Source organism: Enoplosus armatus, chromosome 19, assembly GCF_043641665.1.
Source record: "Enoplosus armatus isolate fEnoArm2 chromosome 19, fEnoArm2.hap1, whole genome shotgun sequence".
Lineage (NCBI taxonomy): Eukaryota > Metazoa > Chordata > Actinopteri > Centrarchiformes > Enoplosidae > Enoplosus > Enoplosus armatus.
This window is the reverse complement of record NC_092198.1, coordinates 5,263,716-5,282,139: the sequence shown is the minus strand read 5'-3', so window position 1 is coordinate 5,282,139 and position 18,424 is coordinate 5,263,716. Positions and strand designations below refer to the sequence as shown.

The 18,424-nt window shown below is 43.1% G+C and overlaps 3 protein-coding genes across 3 annotated transcripts; 1 reads left to right on the top strand and 2 right to left on the bottom strand.

The window, feature by feature from the left end:
- The first annotated feature begins 209 nt into the window (after positions 1-209).
- stmn4 (stathmin-like 4) lies at positions 210-2,983 on the top strand. Its single transcript, XM_070926443.1, has 5 exons — positions 210-222; positions 511-606; positions 842-1,047; positions 1,872-2,063; positions 2,924-2,983. Exons 1-5 carry the CDS (start codon positions 210-212, stop codon positions 2,981-2,983), a joined length of 567 nt encoding a protein of 188 aa, XP_070782544.1.
- A 2,542-nt stretch (positions 2,984-5,525) lies between these two features.
- On the bottom strand, positions 5,526-7,242 carry il17a/f3 (interleukin 17a/f3). Its single transcript, XM_070926305.1, has 4 exons — positions 7,234-7,242; positions 6,576-6,781; positions 6,285-6,428; positions 5,526-5,655 (listed from the first exon to the last, which is right to left on the bottom strand). The coding sequence occupies exons 1-4, from the start codon at positions 7,240-7,242 to the stop codon at positions 5,526-5,528; spliced, it is 489 nt and encodes a 162-aa protein (XP_070782406.1).
- A 2,405-nt stretch (positions 7,243-9,647) lies between these two features.
- mcm3 (minichromosome maintenance complex component 3) lies at positions 9,648-17,397 on the bottom strand. The gene is made up of 17 exons (XM_070926442.1): positions 17,291-17,397; positions 17,019-17,131; positions 16,150-16,358; positions 15,904-16,034; positions 15,502-15,740; positions 15,265-15,373; positions 15,001-15,154; positions 14,730-14,861; positions 14,435-14,643; positions 14,150-14,324; positions 13,926-14,052; positions 13,651-13,801; positions 12,023-12,163; positions 11,790-11,893; positions 11,557-11,630; positions 10,798-10,897; positions 9,648-10,619 (listed from the first exon to the last, which is right to left on the bottom strand). The coding sequence occupies exons 1-17, from the start codon at positions 17,363-17,365 to the stop codon at positions 10,421-10,423; spliced, it is 2,442 nt and encodes an 813-aa protein (XP_070782543.1). The 5' UTR covers positions 17,366-17,397; the 3' UTR covers positions 9,648-10,420.
- Positions 17,398-18,424: the final 1,027 nt, after the last annotated feature.

Below are 18,424 nucleotides of genomic sequence, written 5' to 3'. Positions count from 1 at the left end.
AATGGGAGGCGCTTACACAAGTGCTCTGCAGCTTGCGGTCTTGGTTAACTCTCTCCGTAGCCACAGCTTCTCACATTCATTATATGACCTTTGAAGTCGCTTCATTCAATCCTGTCCCCTCTGTCTCTCCCTCTGTGTCTGTATGTCTCCCTCCAACAGACTGAGAAGGATCTTCAGCATCCCTGGAGAGTTACAAACACAGTGAGAAGATGACTCTGGCAGGTAAATGCAGCCTCACAGCTCCCCTTCTCCTTTACTGTACATGCTGCTTATGATTCCACCGTGTGAATAATAACAAGAGTGCACTTTTCTTATCTGAACCATGTATCTTGTCATTATAATAACATAATGAGAATGATTAGTCGCTGCCACTGACAACGACAATTACATTCATCAGCCCTTGAATGCTTGCTCATCATTTAGTTTGAGTCAACACAATGTCAAGCATAACAGAACAAACGTGCGTGCGTGTGTGTGTGTGTGTGTGTGTGTGTGTGTGTGTGTCCTCAGCCTACAAGGAGAAGGTCAAAGAGCTCCCCCTGGTGTCTCTGTTCTGCGCCTGCCTGAATCCACAGACTCCAGAAAAACCTACATACAAGGCAGAAGGTAAAAATAAATGCCTTTCACACGTTAACACTCATACAGGGACAAATATGCAGTATCATATACACACTAGTCATTCTGGGAAATGTAGGAATTTGTTCAACTAATGCAGAGACGTGTAGAAGGAATGTAGGTAAACCACACGATGCACCAAAAACCACATACTGATGATGTGTAACTGTATTGAAATGTCATACTAAATAAATAATCTAAACATGGCCACAATCCATCACCACAGATGCGGTGGACCTGGGCTGGTGCGCCATCAAAGACGTGGAGGTGATTGAGCTGAACAAGCGGGCATCGGGCCAGGCCTTCGAGGTCATCCTCAAGCCCCCGTCCTTTGACGGCGTGCCAGAGCTCAACGCCTCCATGCCGCAGCGCCGCGACCCGTCCCTGGAGGAGATCCAGAAGAAGCTGGAGGCCGCCGAGGAGAGGCGGAAGGTGAGGGTTGAAGGGGTGGTGTTGGGTGTTTGTATCATCGTACCCACAAGAAACACAACCGGACAGGCCCTACCCTTAAACTGTAACCCTAACCCTTGCTATTTGTAGCTCATTCAGGCATTGTCAAACATCTGACAACGCTCTTTGTGGGCAGCGTGATTTATCAGCGCAGGAGAAAAAAGGGTGGAAATGGATAAAAGGAAAGAGGGAGGGAGTGTTGGAGTTGATGGAAAGGAAGGGAGGAAAGCAGAGGGAGGGTGGGAAGATGAAAAGAGAGACATGAAAGTACAAGGGCAATCATGCAAGGACACACTCACAATGGCTCATATTCATCAAGCAAAGGGGATGGTGGGGGGGGGGGTGAGAAGAGAGAAAGAGTCCTGCTAGCACAGAGAAAGAGTCCTGCAACAAACAGTTTTAATTCTTTCACATTAGAGATCTAGAGAGGTTTGTTTGTTTTTCTCTATACCATTTTCACTGGTTTGAAGTGGGCAGGGCCTAGTTTGAAAAACCTGAAGTCATACTGTGGTGCATCAATCAGGATTTAGCAGTACTTCAATCAGATTCTGATGGCAGCTGGTGGGTTGTTTCAGCCTGACATCGCCAGACCAACTCGCAAATGCAAATTAGTCTGGAACCTCTTAGTTCACTGGATTTCCTTTACATGCTAACATACATTTGTCCCATTATTATGTCCTGCATTCTTCCCTAATGCCTATTCTGCCTCTTGTAATGCCCAAGATCTCCAAGATTGCAGCTGATACCCTTTGCAGTTTATCAAATTGCCTGTTGATTTACCTTCAGTGCTCTCTATCTCCATCTAGTGCCAGGAGGCTGAGCTGCTGAAGCACCTGGCCGAGAAGAGGGAGCATGAGCGCGAGGTGATCCAGAAGGCCTTCGAGGAGAACAACAACTTCATCAAGAACGCCAAGGAAAAGCTTGAGCAGAAGATGGAGGCCAACAAGGAGAACAGGGAGGCCCTGCTGGCCGCCATGCTGGAGAGGCTGCAGGAGAAGGTGCGGTCCTGTCGATATGATTACTTCTAATCTTTACAGAGAGCTTGTAAGGGGGTTTTCCAACGGGTTCTACAGTGTTGTCAAACTTAAGGTCTCACACTTTAAGACTAATACACTAAAAAAACATGTTTGGCAAACACATTTAAACACAGGTTTTGAAATCAGAAGAACAAGGGAGCAATTTTGCACTCTTTCTGTTTCAGTATAACTATTGTTAGTGTTGTTTTTATGCTAAGCTAGGCGAATTGCCTCACAGCTTCAGCTCCATAGTTAGCACACGGACATGAAGGTGGCATCAGTCTTTTCATCTAACTCTCAGAAAGAAAACAAATAAGAGAAATTCCCAAATCGAAGTATTCCTTTGAATTTGTATGTAACTTAGCTTAGCATAAAGACTGAAAACAGCTGGCTCTGTTCGAAAGCCAAAATATCCACCTACCAGCACCTCTAAAGCTCACTAATTAAGAAGTTATGTCTTGTTTGCCAAGAAATAGTTCAGCTCATAAAACAAGCAAATTGGCAAAGTGTATTTTCTAAAATGTCAAACTTTTCCTTTAATCGAGACCTAAAGTGGAATTTAAGTTTTCTTGAGTGCAAATGAGGCAAGCCTTCAGTATCATAAACCAGGCATGCCTTTCTATTTTAACATTGTTCACAAGCTTGATCAGTAATCATGAATATTATATGAGGTGGAAAAGAGTTTTTAGTTCTCCCCACTCTGTCTCACTCCCCCTGTTCAAATCTTTATGAACAGCCGCTGAGCCATTGCCTCGTTCTGCTGGCGTCTCCCTCATTAATGCTGATATATTCAGGAATGCTAATGACTCTAATGTTGCTATGTCTCTGTGTTTGTCTGGCAGGACAAACACGCGGAAGAAGTGAGGAAGAACAAGGAGATGAAGGAGGAAGCCTGCCGGTAGATGAGTGGAGCCGAGGGAACAAGAGAGAGAAAGGGCAGGACTGGGAGTCTTTTGAGTCGGTAAAAGAAAAAAAGAAAAAAAAGGAAATCAAAACAGTGCAGGAAAGAAAAAAGAAATGACTCAAAAGCAACTCAAACAAAGGGAAAATACGAGTTTTCATATTTGATGTGTGCTGTAACGATTCTGAAAAAGCTGTACAAAGTTTAGCCAGCTCTTGATGTTGAAATTCAAAAAGAGATCTTTTGCTTTTTTTTCTAAAGGAAAGAGGGTGGGGGGGTGGGGGTGGCATCAAAACAAACATTTCAAATTTTTAAAAGAGGGGCAACGATGGTTGTTTGGTGTGGACCAAAAACTGCATCAAGGCAGGGGGAGGTAAACATTTAAATCACAGCTCTCTTTCCAGTCGGAAAACAGGAACTTACAACTGCCTGCATGATGTTTCAGCGTTAACTGCTGTGTTTTTCTTGCTTTGTATCAATAATAATCACAACCAATGACACAGTTTCTTTCCAATTAGACTGAAGCTCTGGAGTAGGGAGTTGTAATCTAAATGGTTACCAAGTAAAACGTGGGGAAAAAAAGGTGTGATGTGATGTAGTTTAGGAGCCTGTCAGTCACAACCAATACAAGTCAAAGTTCAGAGTCTTCTTGATTTACAGGATACTTACTAGTCAATACACATAAATAGGACATAACACACAAGTTTCTACTGTTTCCGAATGAAAAATAAAACTTGATTTCCCTCGATTTCCACCGTTGCACCCGTTTTTTTTGTTTGGGATTGTTCGGTCCGTCTGGGGACGTCTGCGTGTGCTAAATCTCAGCGAATCTCACAATATGGTTTATGAATTTAAAATGAAGCTTTTCTTTCTACAGTGCTCTAGGGGCATAGAAGAAAAAATAAGAAAGCTCTGCTGTGTTCTGCCATTTTCAGGCTCTTTGTGAAACTTTAACTGTAGTATAGTCGTAGATCAGTGACATGCATTTGACTCTCTTAGATTTAGAGCACTGATTGCACTCTTATTTCTTTAAGCACAACTCAAAAGCACACAGGCTTACGTGAAGGACAGTGGATATATACAGTATAAACAACAATAACACCACAAGGTAGCAAAGTCAAAGTGAGTGACAGGAGTTCAGGATTTGGACGGATTTGGTTTTGAGAGGATGTGTTTGGGGGTTTTCTGGCGAACCAGTGGTCTCAGTTTGCTTTGGCATGTGTCACTGTGCTCGGCTTGTCAGTTTATGATTTTCAAGAGAATTTCAAGCTAAAAGAGTAAACAGAAGGAAATGAAATTTGCTCAAGTTGTTGAGTCATACTGACTTGATTGAAATGTCTAAAATGTTTGCACTGTAACTGGGGAGTCGTAACATGGGGTTTGTACTGTAACTGTGTGTCGCTGTATATCTTCAAGGCTGGATTGATTGTATCTATTTGGCATGGTCAGTAAAAACAGCTTGACTGAACTTACACTCTGCTGGTGTTTCTCATCATTTCTCATTAGTAGGTTAACACAATGTTTTGCATGCACTTGTATACGCACACACACACACACACACACACAGGCATAATTTCCACTGGGGATGGGGGGGTTAACCCCCTCATGTTTATAGTTTCAGGTTGATTTTCTTACTCAAGTCTCTCACAACACATTATTCTTACTTTCCAGCCACCATAATCCACTATATATATTTATATATATATACTGTATATACGTGGTTTGTACAAAGTCTTCAAGGTTAGGAATATGCTTGAATTCAAATATACTCCTTAAAAAATGCTTGATTTTCAACATAATCCGGTGTTTCTTCTACACAGTCACTCATGTAAACCAAAACCCTTTTAATATTTCAAATGAAACAATCCCGTCTGCTTATTTATTTGTCTCCTGTCACAGCAAGCATTAAATAATCATCATCAATCATGATGCTGTGGGTATAAATAAATTCTTTGCAATTGCATTTATGGTAAAAATTTTAGATGTGATGATAAAGGCTTCGAGAATCTGGAAATTTTTGGTTTAGATACTTTGAAAGTGCTTAAAAAGTGCTTGAATTTTACTCTTCAAAAGCCGTACGAAGCCTGTAAACATATATATCCAACAACACTCCTTTCATGGCTCAGTTGTCCTGAGAAAATGACATACAGTAAATGTGTTGAATTGAATAACAACAATAGCATTATTATAATAATAAACTTTATTTACATAGTCCAGGAAGCAATGGGGCAATTAAAATCAGACAATTAAAAATAATACAAAAATAAAATGGAACAAATACCCAACAATAATATAAGATAAAAACAATAATAATGATAATAAAACAGTATGAATGCTGTATGAAGGCTTGTTGGCAAGCTAATGGCTAACACGCTACGATGCCAGGAATATGCTAGCGCTAATTAGTCACAACAGTCAAAAAAAGGCCCTTTCACGTTACACACATGTGATTCAGCGATGACATGTGATGAGAATATTGCTCAGTTTAAGTTAGAAAGTGATAACAACAACATTTACAGTCAGCTGAAAGAGACTCCTGCGTGTCACTGCTGGGGTACAACGCTGGGTCTCACACAGGTACAGCCCACTGTGATCACCTCCGTCCCCAGTCTGAAGGCGTACTTGTCCCTGGCCTTCCTCCCTCCTTTGTTATTGCGCCTTTTCCTCGTGACTCTGGGGTGGGATGGGAAAAATATAGCGAGGGCTGAATATATGATTATAGCGCTAAATTAGATAACATTGGACTGTAGAGGCTATGACGAGAAGTCAATCTAATTCAATAACTGCAACATCTTTTAAAAAATGCCAAACCCTTTATACCACTTTCACTATGTGTTCAGCGATGGGAAGTCAATCAGAAAGGAAACTGTCTTTGAAATAAAGACATCTGAGTGTATGAGGATTTTTTCCCCCAATGGATTTATCAACTACGCATCCCATAATGTACAATTTACACATTGACAAATGCCAAAAAAAATTATTTTCTCTGTTTCTCTCTGCTGTATGTGAAAATAAAAAACAGGGAATCTATACCTCATTCTGTCCTGGTAGGTATACATGAAGAAGATCTATTAAACAACACTGTGTGCGTCTTCCATTAGATACAACTGGCTTTGTTTCCCTAACTGATGTACCTTTGGTTTATACTTCTGAATGATGTCCCACCCTTGCAGCTTGTTCAACAGGAAAGGCATCAGATTAAGAGATAAGATCGATTGTAGCTCTATAAGTTTAACTACAAACAAAAAGCAGAGGCAAAAAGTGCATCATTAGATGTTTTTATAAAGACTGCAGCGGCTCACCTGTGGAGGACCAGGACCTGGTAGTAGATAGGTTTGGCCTCCAGGGCCGCATCCTCTCCACCCCCCTGCAGGCTCAGACAGCTCGAGGTCAGGCACTGAGCGTGAGAGATCCGCCCAGGCAGCCGAGATGCCACCCAGGAGTCTCTGGAGAGGGAGGAAATACATTCATAACTGAACTTTAAAAGTTCAAAACTGGTTACTGAATGACCAAACACGTCATGTCACATAAACTGGTGGTTTTTGGCACCAACTAAGTGGAGCGATGAAAGAGAAATTACAGCGATGCCTCACTTGTACGTCCACGGTGACAGAGACATGTTGGCAATGGTTGCGGAGGACATGCTGCTGATCTGAGGCTGCACGGAGGGATCCAGGACCAGTCTCACTGTCTTGTTCTTCAGCCTGGTTCCCTGCCCCGACCTCACCTGAACCGCCTGGCCTTTCCTGGTGGCGTGCAACAGCGTGGCCAGGCCCAGCACCAGCAAAGCCCTCAGCACCTGAGCACGAGAGCGCCAGTGCTAAAACTAAGTGCGTTCATGGTCGTAAGACATGAAAAACAAACAGCAGCTAAAGAGACTTTCAGAAGAAGATGGAGAAAAGAGCAAACTGGGGTGGTCGAAAAGAAAATGCTTCTTTTTCTTTTAGCCCATTTTTGTTTCTGTTGCCAGATGTTTGGCTGGATTTCCACTTTAATTGATGGATGTGTGAATGCCTGATATTATGCTATAGTATTATTGACTTTTGAAAACTCTGGAAAACCTTCGGAGTGACTGAAAGACGTTTCTTGCATTTGCTTCTTGATCTTAAGACCAACAGTATGAAATTTGGAGTCAAATGGTAGACTAACCTTTCACAAAATCAGTACATTTCACATCATGTCATATAAACCTTGAAGCCACCCTCTGAAAAGCAATCTTGCGATCATCAATACGAGTTGAAGATGACTCACCAGCGGCATGATTGTGTCGTCTCGCCCAACGTAAACTGCAAGGAGCTCCTCAGCGGTCTTATGTCTGCGTTCTCTCTCTGTGTTTATATGCAGGCAGACTGTGTTGGTGTGTGCTGGCAAGATCTGTGGTGCATTTTCGCTATGACTGTCACTGATTATAAAGATAGAAACTGTTCTGTAAACAAGATATTGGTTTGTCTTCTTGTGTGCCTATGCATGTGTATTTCCCATTGTCAGAAAAGAAATGCACTCAAATGACAGATCTCAAAGCATTGCTATTTTTTCTTGACCCCACTGTGACCTATAATTACTGAGTCACAGCACATGGGAAAAGCAATAATTCCCCTGTCTGAAATGTATGTGTGATGAGCGAGCGTGACACCTTTGTATGTCTGACCTGTTGCATCCTGTCAAAGGGTGTGAACACGGTTGTTTGATGTGGCTGTAAAAACGCTGCTTCTTACTTTTGTGGCAAAAAAAAAAGTATATATTTCTGAGTAAAAAGAAGGCCGCACTTGTGTGAAAATATGCAACTCAAGCTGGAAAATGTTCCTTCAGTGTCCAAACCAAACCAGAGTGGATGTTTTTCAACCCAAACCTGAGTAAAACAAAGAATCATTTGTGATGTGCTTTCAGAAAAAAATAGTAATAGTACATTCAACCCTGCGACTCCAGAGAACCAGAGAACAGTCTCAGTCTTTACTGTTGTTTTGTCAGTATCCCATTAAGAAACCAGCAGAGACTAATCATTCTGAACTGCCTCAACTTCTTTTTTTATATATATATATATATATATATATATATATATATATATATATATATATACATATATCTGAGTCATATAAAACACACACAACCCACGCTAAACAATGTAGGTCAAGGAAGTGCTGATGGGGGTTCTGGTAACAACTCAGCATAACTAACTCCCCGAAGACAAACCGTGTGATAGCATCTTCTCTCTCCATGCGTCATATGAGTAAGGAGCCTATATTAACTGGATCACAGCTGTGCTGGACGTATAGTGGAGTAAAGAGAAATGGTTTCAGAGCGAGATGTTCAAGCAGTTTCACACCATTAAAGTTCTACTACAACGTGTTCCTCACATACTGAATAGATAGGAGATGATCCATTTGAATTTGAGCAATTCACGGGAGCAGCCTCCCTGTCAAACAAACACTTAACATATTGCAGTTTTGCAGCTTGCAGCCTATGGAGCCTAGTGAGTGTCACCAAAAGGGGTGAAAACAGTTGTACAGCGGCAAGGAAAAACTTTAACAGGCAGGTAGCAAACAGTGGGCTTATCAAAGCCCCTGAAAACAGCTGCCTGCTGCATCTGGAAAACCACCACTAATGAGACCAGAACAGCAAAATTGAGGGCATACAACAAAAGCAATGAGGTGAAAGACGGGTTAATCTCTTCGAATCACTACTTTCACATTACTCATAGCCGTCTGATCCATTGTTAATATAAAAAACATTGATTACAGCAGCTTTAACGAGGGCACCACCTAAACGTTTAGTCCAATTAATTTAGGAAGACACACAAGTGGAACAACAAAAAGTCAAATTTTGCATTTATTTACAATTTGGACTCCACAGCTGCCCATCCATCCCCTTTTAACTGCGAAGTCCCTCTTTTTATACTGTTTCTATGTTCTTTTGCCATTCCTCTGTTCCCATCTGCTCCCAGTGAAGAGCTCCGACAGGCCAGCTGACTTCAGTTCCTCCGTCAGCTCTGTTACGTAGCGGCGAGCAGCCTTGTTTCCCAAAGGTGAGGTTTGACTAGACACCAAGTGATGGAGTCAAGTTCAAGACCATTTATTCATACAGCTGCTCATCAGAAGACACGTCAGCCAAGCTGATGTGCCCTAGTGGAGCGGTTTTCACAGAGGACCACGCTCTTTAATTCAGAAACTCTAAAAGCAGTAGTTGTGTGATATAGTCACATTTTGGGAGATACACACTCTTGCCAAGAGTTATTTATCTGTACGTTAAATGTGAAGCTAAGGCCAAAATAGTGACGGCCATCCTGAAACTCAGCTTTAAAAGAAAAACTAAAACTAAACTTGGTCTTCTTAGCTTAGGTGACAGATGCGAGGAAGGCGCAGGCTGCAGCCTTTGGTACGATATGTGATATGAGTCAGCCGTGGGCGTCGAGAGCACACTCATGTCCTGGATGATGGTGCCAGTGGTGGTTGCCGGCTCACGACTCAGGCGCCTCTTGGGTCTTATCTGCAGACTGATCAGAACCATAGTTCATGTACATTACAGAGATGCAGATACTGTGGGTTTACGATGTGAGGGTACCATGATGTCGTCAGGTCTGGACACAAATAAACACACCTTTCAAATAAAAAAGGTACAGAAGCAGGAAGAGGTTTAATCCTCTTCTGGGAAATTAAAGTTCCCCCAGCCTCTCCCCAGCCAATTTTATTATCACAAGAAATGAAACACAGCCAGGGCACAAACTGCCCGACCTCAGGCAGTCATTTCCCCGAGATGTACAGTATTACATAGTGACGTGCTGTAATGTAGCGCCGTCAATTCATTCAAGAACCCAAGTCATTTCCCAGAGAACAGCATTTTATTTTTTAATACACAACTACAGTTAATTCATTTTCAAAACTTGCTTTCAACTATATACAAATCCACACAACAGAAGCGTTGGTTGAACTACTTAATAATTCCTTATTATGGTGTAGTAATGCACATTTCATTGCTAAATGAAACTTGTACTCGCACTGGGCTGCAGCACCCTTCTGCCTTCTTCATGTGAACTGAGATGTTCGTCACTTACAGTCTGTTGACACGTGGTGATAAGGACATTATAAGGTGGCATTAGCACGATTGAACAGAAACAAGTGGATCATGGATTAAGACTTGATCTTGTTGCATCCATACAGGCTGATGGAACAATCTGCACCACAGTGGATCCAAATCCATCTCAAGAACAAACCGTCAGTCATTTTTGGTGTTTCAGGTGTGGAAGGGCAGATTGCTTTGTTTTTTTTGTGCAACATTAGACTGCATTTTTGAGAAAATGAGAGATGAAAAACAGGATGCATGAATACAAACAAAGTGTCCAGAATCAGGTGGAGGAGAAAAAAAAATGTATATTTGAATATAAATCACTTTCTTTCAGAGTTCATGTATCTATTTCAGAAACCGCCATCTTCCTCTCCCTCCCTCAGATGAGGAAGATGATGTCATCGGCCACCATGACCTGGTTGCTGTCCTGCATGCGAGCCAAAGCCGCGCGAACCTCCGGCTCAGAGAACCGGTTCTGACGCTCCTTGTTGATGTCGTCCATTAGGGTCTTCATCTTCACCGACTGAGCGTGAGCAGACTGGAACACCGAGAACAGGGACGACTTGAACTCCTTCAGTCTGGAGGAGGAAACGAGGAGAGATCAGATTACATTTCACAGCAGGAAGTTACACAGGTATGACATCTCAGGGCACTGGAAGTTATTTGATCCCTTGAACTCTTCATCCTTAAAATGAATGAAGTAAGTGATCGCAGGTAGTGGCACTGATCTTCTGACTATTTCAATCCATCACCCACCTCTCTGCAGAGAGCTCAGAGTCTTCAGCCTGTGATGAGGCGTCCATGGGCTCCTCCTCTTCCTGCTGTGGCTTGGCTGGTTTCTGGGTGCCGGCCTGAACTAAAGAGCGTAAAGACCAGCATGAGAACTCAAATACGTGCAGAGAATGCCATCGCAACAACAAGGTACGGGATTTTAAAGGCCCTGGCAACTGTTTCAAATCTTAAGTATTTCTAAATAACATTAAAATGCTCACTACTAAATAAAACAATAAAAGTTACAGATCAGGTTACTACATGGTTAGCCAGGCATGCTATGTATTGTTACTTTCAGCAGAGGTGGTAGAAGTATTCAGATCCTTCACTTAAGTAAAAGTCTGCATTCAAAATATTTTTTAGGTCAGCGTACAGACGTATTATCAGCAAATTGTATCAAAAGAAAAAGTATTTGCTGTAAAGTAAATTAATGGATTTTGTCCTCCTAATGCTTCTTTCTTACTTCTATTTGGAGTCTTTTTAACCGACTTGATCATTTATAGGAGACCATGTCTACAAAATGCATTTAAAAACACATTCAGGGCAAGCATGAACAACGAATAAACAAAAATTCCATTTGGCCAATTCACAAATCTTAGTGATATAATAGTGTTTCAGCTCCAAGATCACATGCTGAATGTATCACTTTGCAGTTTATCCTCCAAAAAAGTAAAAATACAATTTTAAAAAAGGGGACAAAAGCAGACTACAGCAGCGTGGGAAGGTAATAAAAGTGATGCTTACTCTCAGGGACATTCTGCTCTTCACTGAAGTCATACGGGCTGTAGGGCTCGCTGCCCTGAGAACCATGTCGCCCCCTGCAGGACACACAGGTTAGTGTTAGTGATGACTGACGATCGATGGCAACACGAGCATTTTAAAATAAATGTAATTATTTTAAAATGCAGCTATTATTACTCTGTATACTGGGTGATGCAGAGTAAGCAAAGTGTATCTGTGTGTCACCAAGAATCTACCTCTTCTTCACAGTTTTCTGTGAACGCTGAGTGGACTCCTCCTCATCCTCCTCTGAACCAGAGTCGCGCTCCTGTCTCGAACGTTTCTTCTCTTTCTCCAGGACCTGCAGAGGCAACCAGACAACCCAGATATGAGCTTCAACCACATGTTACTGCAGAAATCTGGGGCGCAACTACCCCGGCGTTTAGGGGGCAAAAACATCGTCGTCATTCCTTTCTTCGGCAGCACAGACCTTTTTGAAGTAGGCAAACTGGACGAGCTCCACGGCCACTTCAGAGTCCTCCAGCTCCACCGCTTTGCTCATTCGGGCCTTGGCGTGTGCCGTGGACAGACGGATCAGAGTCTCCAGCGCTCGGGCCGTCACTGGAGAGGTCTAAAGAGGAGGAAGGGAACGAGGTCAGAGTGTGCTCATATGGTCCAAACACATCAGGTACCAGTAGTTGTTCATGTGCATGGTTTCTACTAACATATGACAATGACCCGCCAGGAACTAAAGAATCATTTGTGTAAATAAAATAATCAAAACAGTTTCTTCACTTCATTACAACGTACTTCTATAATTCAGTTAAAATGTGTCTCACACATTTTGACACGTCATTAATAACATTACATTACATTAATTACGACATGTCAGTTCAGGGGTCCTGTTAATTGGACGTGCTGGTTCCCTTGAATAGAACGGAGCCATCGTTAATGTTATTAGTTACACCTGGACGTCATAGCCCTTTTTCACAGCAGCCATCTTGACTTGAAATAGCAGGCAAACGCAGGTTTAATTAATGACATTAATTATGGTTCCGTTCCACTTAGTGTAGCAGAGGCTTTCTGGTGAGCCGACACGCACCAGAATGGAACCTTAATTAGTTTCATTGGTAACACTATTACCAATTATACATTATTATCACTATTACTAACTACTACTGCATGTCAAAACGTCTGCAATGAAAAAGGCATAACTGAAGTCCTGAAGTATACAAGAAACCAACGTTGTTCTCTACGAACACGATGCAATATGCAACACAGATAAGTACTGCAAATTCGACTCAAGAGACAACGCTAAATGTTTTTTCCAAATTTGACTTCTACATATTCCTCTTTGAGGATCTTTCAGGAGCCATCACACAGAACACATAGAATTGGTACGCAGCTTTTCACTTTCACTAAAGGCCCTGCACATCAACACAGGTGTTTTCAGTTATTCTGGATGATGGGCCTTTTTTTCCCCAATTCAAAGTTCTTCATTGTCATTGTCATAAAAACAACGAGACAGCACAGCATCCCCAGAGCCGTAGTCAATAAACATATAACAATCTAAAAGTAATGAGAATATATATAGCAATAAATAGTAATAATAAGTAATAATTTCTAATTTCGTCACATCAGGCAGTTAAATGGGTGCAAAAACGCAAAAAGTGGCTTTAGCGCTAAATCAGTTCATTTCACTTGACGGGGGGGTGGGGGGGTTGGTTGTTAAGAAGTCTTCTGGCATGTGGGAAGAAACTGTTGGTCATCCTGGTTGTTCTTGCTCGGATGGCGCTTTCTTTTGTAAATAAGGAGATTAACGATGGCTGAATTCCATGTAGCTGCTTCAGTTTCAGGGTCCTGGTATTGCCATGACTTACTGGGAGACTTGAGAACAGAGGCATCATTAATGTTATTAGTTACACCTGTGCTTTCCCTACTACAACAAGTCAAAATGTCTGCTGTGAACGGCACCTATTAGACGTCTGCTCAGGTTGATGTGGGGCGGAGTAATGCTGGGAAAGAGGTGAGGTCACTAATCTCCAATCTGTTTGTGTACGTCCAATAACCTCTTGTGTATATATAAAAAAAGGTGTGTGTGTGCATGCTTCTGCTCACCCTGGCAATATCAGCACCCATCTGCTCCTGGCTCCTCAGCCTTGAGTACTCCTCTGCGATGTGATTGGCCGCCTCCTCCGTCAGAACGGGTGTCACGGCCTTGGCGATGTGAATGTATTTCCTCATGAACTCCTTGCTCACAATCTTATCCCTGAAGCAAAAAAAAAAAGAAACATTGCTTATTCCAAATGTTTATTGTACATTTCACACAAGCTTATCCATTATATAATTACAAAAAATGATGTTCCATGCCAAGGTAGATACTGTGTGCGTACTTCTTCCTCTTGCTTCCATGCAGCAGGTTGTTGTGTTTCTCGTAGATCTGCAGCTCCTCGTGCTCTTCTGCTACTGCGTTTGGGTCTTCTGTAGTCAGGACGTCTACTGTCCCACCCAGAGCCATGGCTAAAAACAAAAAACAAACCAAGGAGGCAGACATTTTTAAAACGATTTCTAAATTATTGCACAGAACGCAGTTTTAGGAAGTCCTGATGCACAGTACCTGCTCCCTCCTGCTCACGGGGGTCGCGGTAGCGGTGCATCCTCAGCACGTGATCCGAGATCTCGCGGTCCTGCTCGGGGTCCATCTGATCCAGCACGATGAACAGGAGGTCGAAACGTGACAGCAGGGAGTCCTGGAGGCCGATGTTCTCCATGGGGGTTTTATACTGATCGTACTGCAGAGGCAGAGCAGGATTAAAATGATCCAGATCAGCTGAGAGTTGAGCAAAAACGATGTATAAACAGCTGAGGGATCAAACAAGGTCTTCTGAGGTTAGTTACTCACCCTGCCGTAGACCGGGTTGGCCGCCGCCAGCACAGAGCAGCGGGCGTTGAGGCGGGCGTGAATTCCGGCCTTGGCGATGGTGACGCGGCCCTGCTCCATCACCTCGTGGATGGCTGTGCGGTCCATGTCGGACATTTTGTCGAACTCGTCGATGCACACCACACCGCGGTCGGCCAGCACCATGGCACCCGCCTCCAGACGACGCTCGCCTTTGGGGGAAAAGAAAGCAGTGAGTTGACTAGTTCAACACAGGAAATGGACGCATAAGCTTCAGTGAATTAGTGTGCGTCATTACCAGTCTCCTGGTCGGTGGTGACTGCGGCAGTCAGACCCACTCCAGAGGAGCCTCGCCCGGTGGTGGGGATGGCCCTGGGTGCTGTGTGAAGCACGTAACGCAGCAGCTGGGACTTTGCCACTGATGGATCACCTTGTGAAAAGGAAATCCATGATGACAGATAACTGATGTTAACCACCATGTCCCAAACACATCTTAGATGAGCAAAACAAGACTGAAAAAGAACATTTCCTGGCTGAGTACATTAGCAGAAAAAAAAAAACATTGGTACCGATGAGCAGGATGTTGATGTCTCCTCTGATGCGCGATCCATTTTCCAGCACCTTCTCCACACCGCCCAGCAGCATGCAAAGGATAGCCTTCTTAATGTACTCGTGGCCGTGGATACTAGGAGCCAGGGAGCGAGCCAGCTGATCAAACATATCCTAAATGAATACAGAAAAGGGGAGAATTCATTTTCACACATAGTTCAAATAGGACCATTTCCATAAGCTCGAGCAGCTGAGAGCAACCGGCAGAAAGTTTGGACCCTTACTTTGGAGCGAGTCCGGCTGAAGTTCCTGATTTTGGCTACGTCGTCGGCTGAGAAGTAAGGGGACACCTCCTTGCTCATCTGTTTGACGTGGCAGGCTATCATGATGGTCCTGAGTAGAAAAGGGTGGAGAATTAATAATAATAATAATAATAATAATAATAATAATAATAAAGAAGAAGAAGAAGAAACTCAGCAAGCCGCTCTAGCAGTTAATATACACAGTTTATCCCGTCTCACCTAAACGTGCCAGAAGTGAACCCTCCCTTCTTGGCGGGCAGGCAGCGGTATGTTCCGATGACCTGCACCCTGTCTCCAGGTTTGACCATGTCCACCAGGTCGTTGTCCAGGATGATGTCCACAGAGCGAGGCAGCTGGCCAGCGGGGGCTTTCTCGGGCATCTCCTGCACCGTGATGGTCTGGTGGTCCTTGTAGACGGAGAGACCGAACTCTGTCTCCAGAGGGTTGTTCTCCTCGTCCTGTCCAGAGACACAGAAAAAGGGAGGTAGGAAAGGGGACACGTGAAAAAGCAGGAAAAGATGAACCAAAAAGGCAACAAGTAATCGTTAATCTGGGTAATAGTGCCATTTAAGTACCCGAAATGTACAAATTAAACATCTGGGCTCATCTGAGCATAGTTACCTTGGTGGGGTAGATCGCACTGGAAGGGAAGGCATCCAGCGAGGTCATGTCAGTGTACTTCCTTTCCATTGTCTTCTTGGTGGCCGGGCAGTAGTGGACACTGCGCACTACTTTAGGACGCACCAGAGAACCTGAAGGGGGAGAAATGATATTAATGTCACCGTGAAAGGGAAACATTTTGAAACCAAGTGCAAAGCAGTCAAGGAGACAAGCCCGGGGGTGGGCGGGGGGGTGTAAACAACTCACACTTGGTAATGATGCCCTCCACGCACACCATGCTGCCCAGCAGGCGGGAGGTCAGGGTTCTGGGGGTGACGTGCATGGAGCCAAAGCTGCCCTCCAGGCCAATGTAGAACTCCTCATACTGCTTGGCGTAGGTGGCGTCCACCGAGGCCACCAGGTCCTTCAGAGCCCGCTGGAACGCCAGGAGCTCCTCAAAGGCATTGCTCATCAGTCTGGCAGAGACGAGAACGGCTTTTACTTTTATGTCATTGTCATATAGAGTAAGAACAGCACACCAAAAGGTCACAATCACGATGTGTATTCAGGGCCTCTACAACATGCTTTAATTCATGTGTCCAATACAGCTAAACCACCGTTCGTGTGATGAATCTAAACTTTGATTTGATTTAAAGTGTCTTTTGCTGAATAACAGCCTCTGTAGCCTTACGTGACAGTAACTGGATAATATCACCGGTCAAATGTAGCTTAAACTAGCAGGCATAGACACGTTAAATCACAAACTGGCTTCAGTAATACATTAGCCAAGAATACTGGTCAAACCAGACCAAGTAAGACTGCAGCAGGAAAACACAGGAGTGTGTTAAACAGAGAGAAGGTATGTTTTGTTTATGAATTCAATGGAAGACTGTTATTACTGTTGTTATCCTTCAGTTACATGTAGTCTCGCTTTAACTTGCAAAACCTTGGTCCTTCAGACAAACAGTCATTCTATGCAATGAATTATACTGTGTGAGCAAACAAGGACTGAATCCACTGAAAACACGTAGCCAAATGTTCTCAGATCAACTCACTGTTTTTACTCAACTTACAAAATACCTGAAGATAACACACATCAGTTCCCACACACACACACACTGAGGTCCCTTCCTTACTTTGCAGCCCGGGCCTCGTTGCGTCTCCTCAGGTCGTTGATATTGACGAGGAGTCGGGCTTTATTCTCGCTGATCATGTCCCGGACCTTGCTCTGGTAAACCCCCTGGTCTTGCTGCAGAAAACGGGCAGCATGTAGCGTTTAGAAACAGGTGTAATTCAACTGTCAACAGCGATGTTTCTTGCAAACTAATCAAACGAAGGGGAGTTCTTTTGTTGTGAGCGCATGGTTTCTCATTTCTCATATGTTAAATCATATAAAAGTCAGACTTACATCGTCGTCCAGAAAGTCCAAGTAGTCCCTCTGCGCCTCTCTCATCTCCCGGTCATCTACGACGTCGGTTGCCATTATGAGCGGTTATTTATTATACTTTAAAATCTTACAATATTGCACGGAGTTTGGTACGGTGTGTGTGCTCCGCTGCCGTCAAACCACACACTGCAGGGTTTTCGCGCCACTGCGTGCCGGGTACAAGTAAAGCGTAAAATGCGATTGGTCAACTCGGCATGTACGTTTTGCATAGTCGGCGGGTAAACGTACTGCTGTCCAATAGAATCCACCGTGACGCCAGATGACCCCGCCCCTATCAAGAACTCGCGCGAAAACGCAGCAGGAAGGGGCGGGCCGTTAAAAAGGAGGAAAAGCAAAGCATGCCTGGCCTAAGCAGGCGTTTGTCGATTTGTCCAGGAGATGGCGACAGAAACGGGGACTTTTCACTCACATTTTGACATATTCAGAAATCTACATCCATTCATATTGATACTGTCAAGGAATAACGATAAGAACATTTGTTTTTGTAAACATACATAATAAAAAAAAGAAAATATTGCATCTGTCACAGACATTTTGTACATATTTAGTGATGATAAAGTGCAATATCTATGAATACCTTTCAAAATAAACTTGTTTGATGTAATCTAATGTATTTCTAAGGTAACGCCCCTTATATTTTCTTATTTTAAACTGTATGGTTTAATCCAAATGGATTGATAGGGTGCAATAGTGTCATTATTTAGGATTCCTCTAATCTAGCTATTGTTGAATTGTTTATCAAGGCAGCACAGGTGTAGAGACACATGGAGAAATGGGATCTGTAGCCAAAACCGCATTATGAATTCCTTTTGATTTACGGTAAAATTATACATGAGAATAAACTTTTGATAACTGTATAATTGCCAAGTAATTCATGAGTTGATTTACAGTCACATTATTCTGTTCATGCCACGTTGAGGTGTATAGAGACTTACCTTTGCATGTATTATAATAGTTATTCCAAATGCAGCATGAATAATATAGAAAAGTAAGACCTGTTTATGATAGTTTGCTAGTTTTACTGGGAGTTTCTCTGCTGCATAAGGACGCTGTAGAAAGAAGTTTAAATCACCTAACTTTGTAAAGATAAGGAAA

What these genes read in the sequence shown, in the direction of transcription:
- stmn4 (XM_070926443.1), top strand. An exon ending in ACCTACATACAAGGCAGAAG is followed by an intron (nt 607 to 841) that starts GTAAAAATAAAT and finishes CCATCACCACAG; the next exon opens with ATGCGGTGGACCTGGGCTGG. An exon ending in CCGCCGAGGAGAGGCGGAAG is followed by an intron (nt 1,048 to 1,871) that starts GTGAGGGTTGAA and finishes ATCTCCATCTAG; the next exon opens with TGCCAGGAGGCTGAGCTGCT.
- il17a/f3 (XM_070926305.1), bottom strand. An exon ending in CTGTCACCGTGGACGTACAA is followed by an intron (nt 6,429 to 6,575) that starts GTGAGGCATCGC and finishes CTCCCTCTCCAG; the next exon opens with AGACTCCTGGGTGGCATCTC. An exon ending in CAGGTCCTGGTCCTCCACAG is followed by an intron (nt 5,656 to 6,284) that starts GTGAGCCGCTGC and finishes ATCCCACCCCAG; the next exon opens with AGTCACGAGGAAAAGGCGCA.
- mcm3 (XM_070926442.1), bottom strand. Translation starts at nt 17,365, where the DNA reads ATGGCAACCGACGTCGTAGATGACCGGGAGATGAGAGAGGCGCAGAGG. An exon ending in CCAACCCGGTCTACGGCAGG is followed by an intron (nt 14,325 to 14,434) that starts GTGAGTAACTAA and finishes CTGCCTCTGCAG; the next exon opens with TACGATCAGTATAAAACCCC. An exon ending in AGAGCAGAATGTCCCTGAGA is followed by an intron (nt 10,898 to 11,556) that starts GTAAGCATCACT and finishes TACGCTCTTTAG; the next exon opens with TTCAGGCCGGCACCCAGAAA.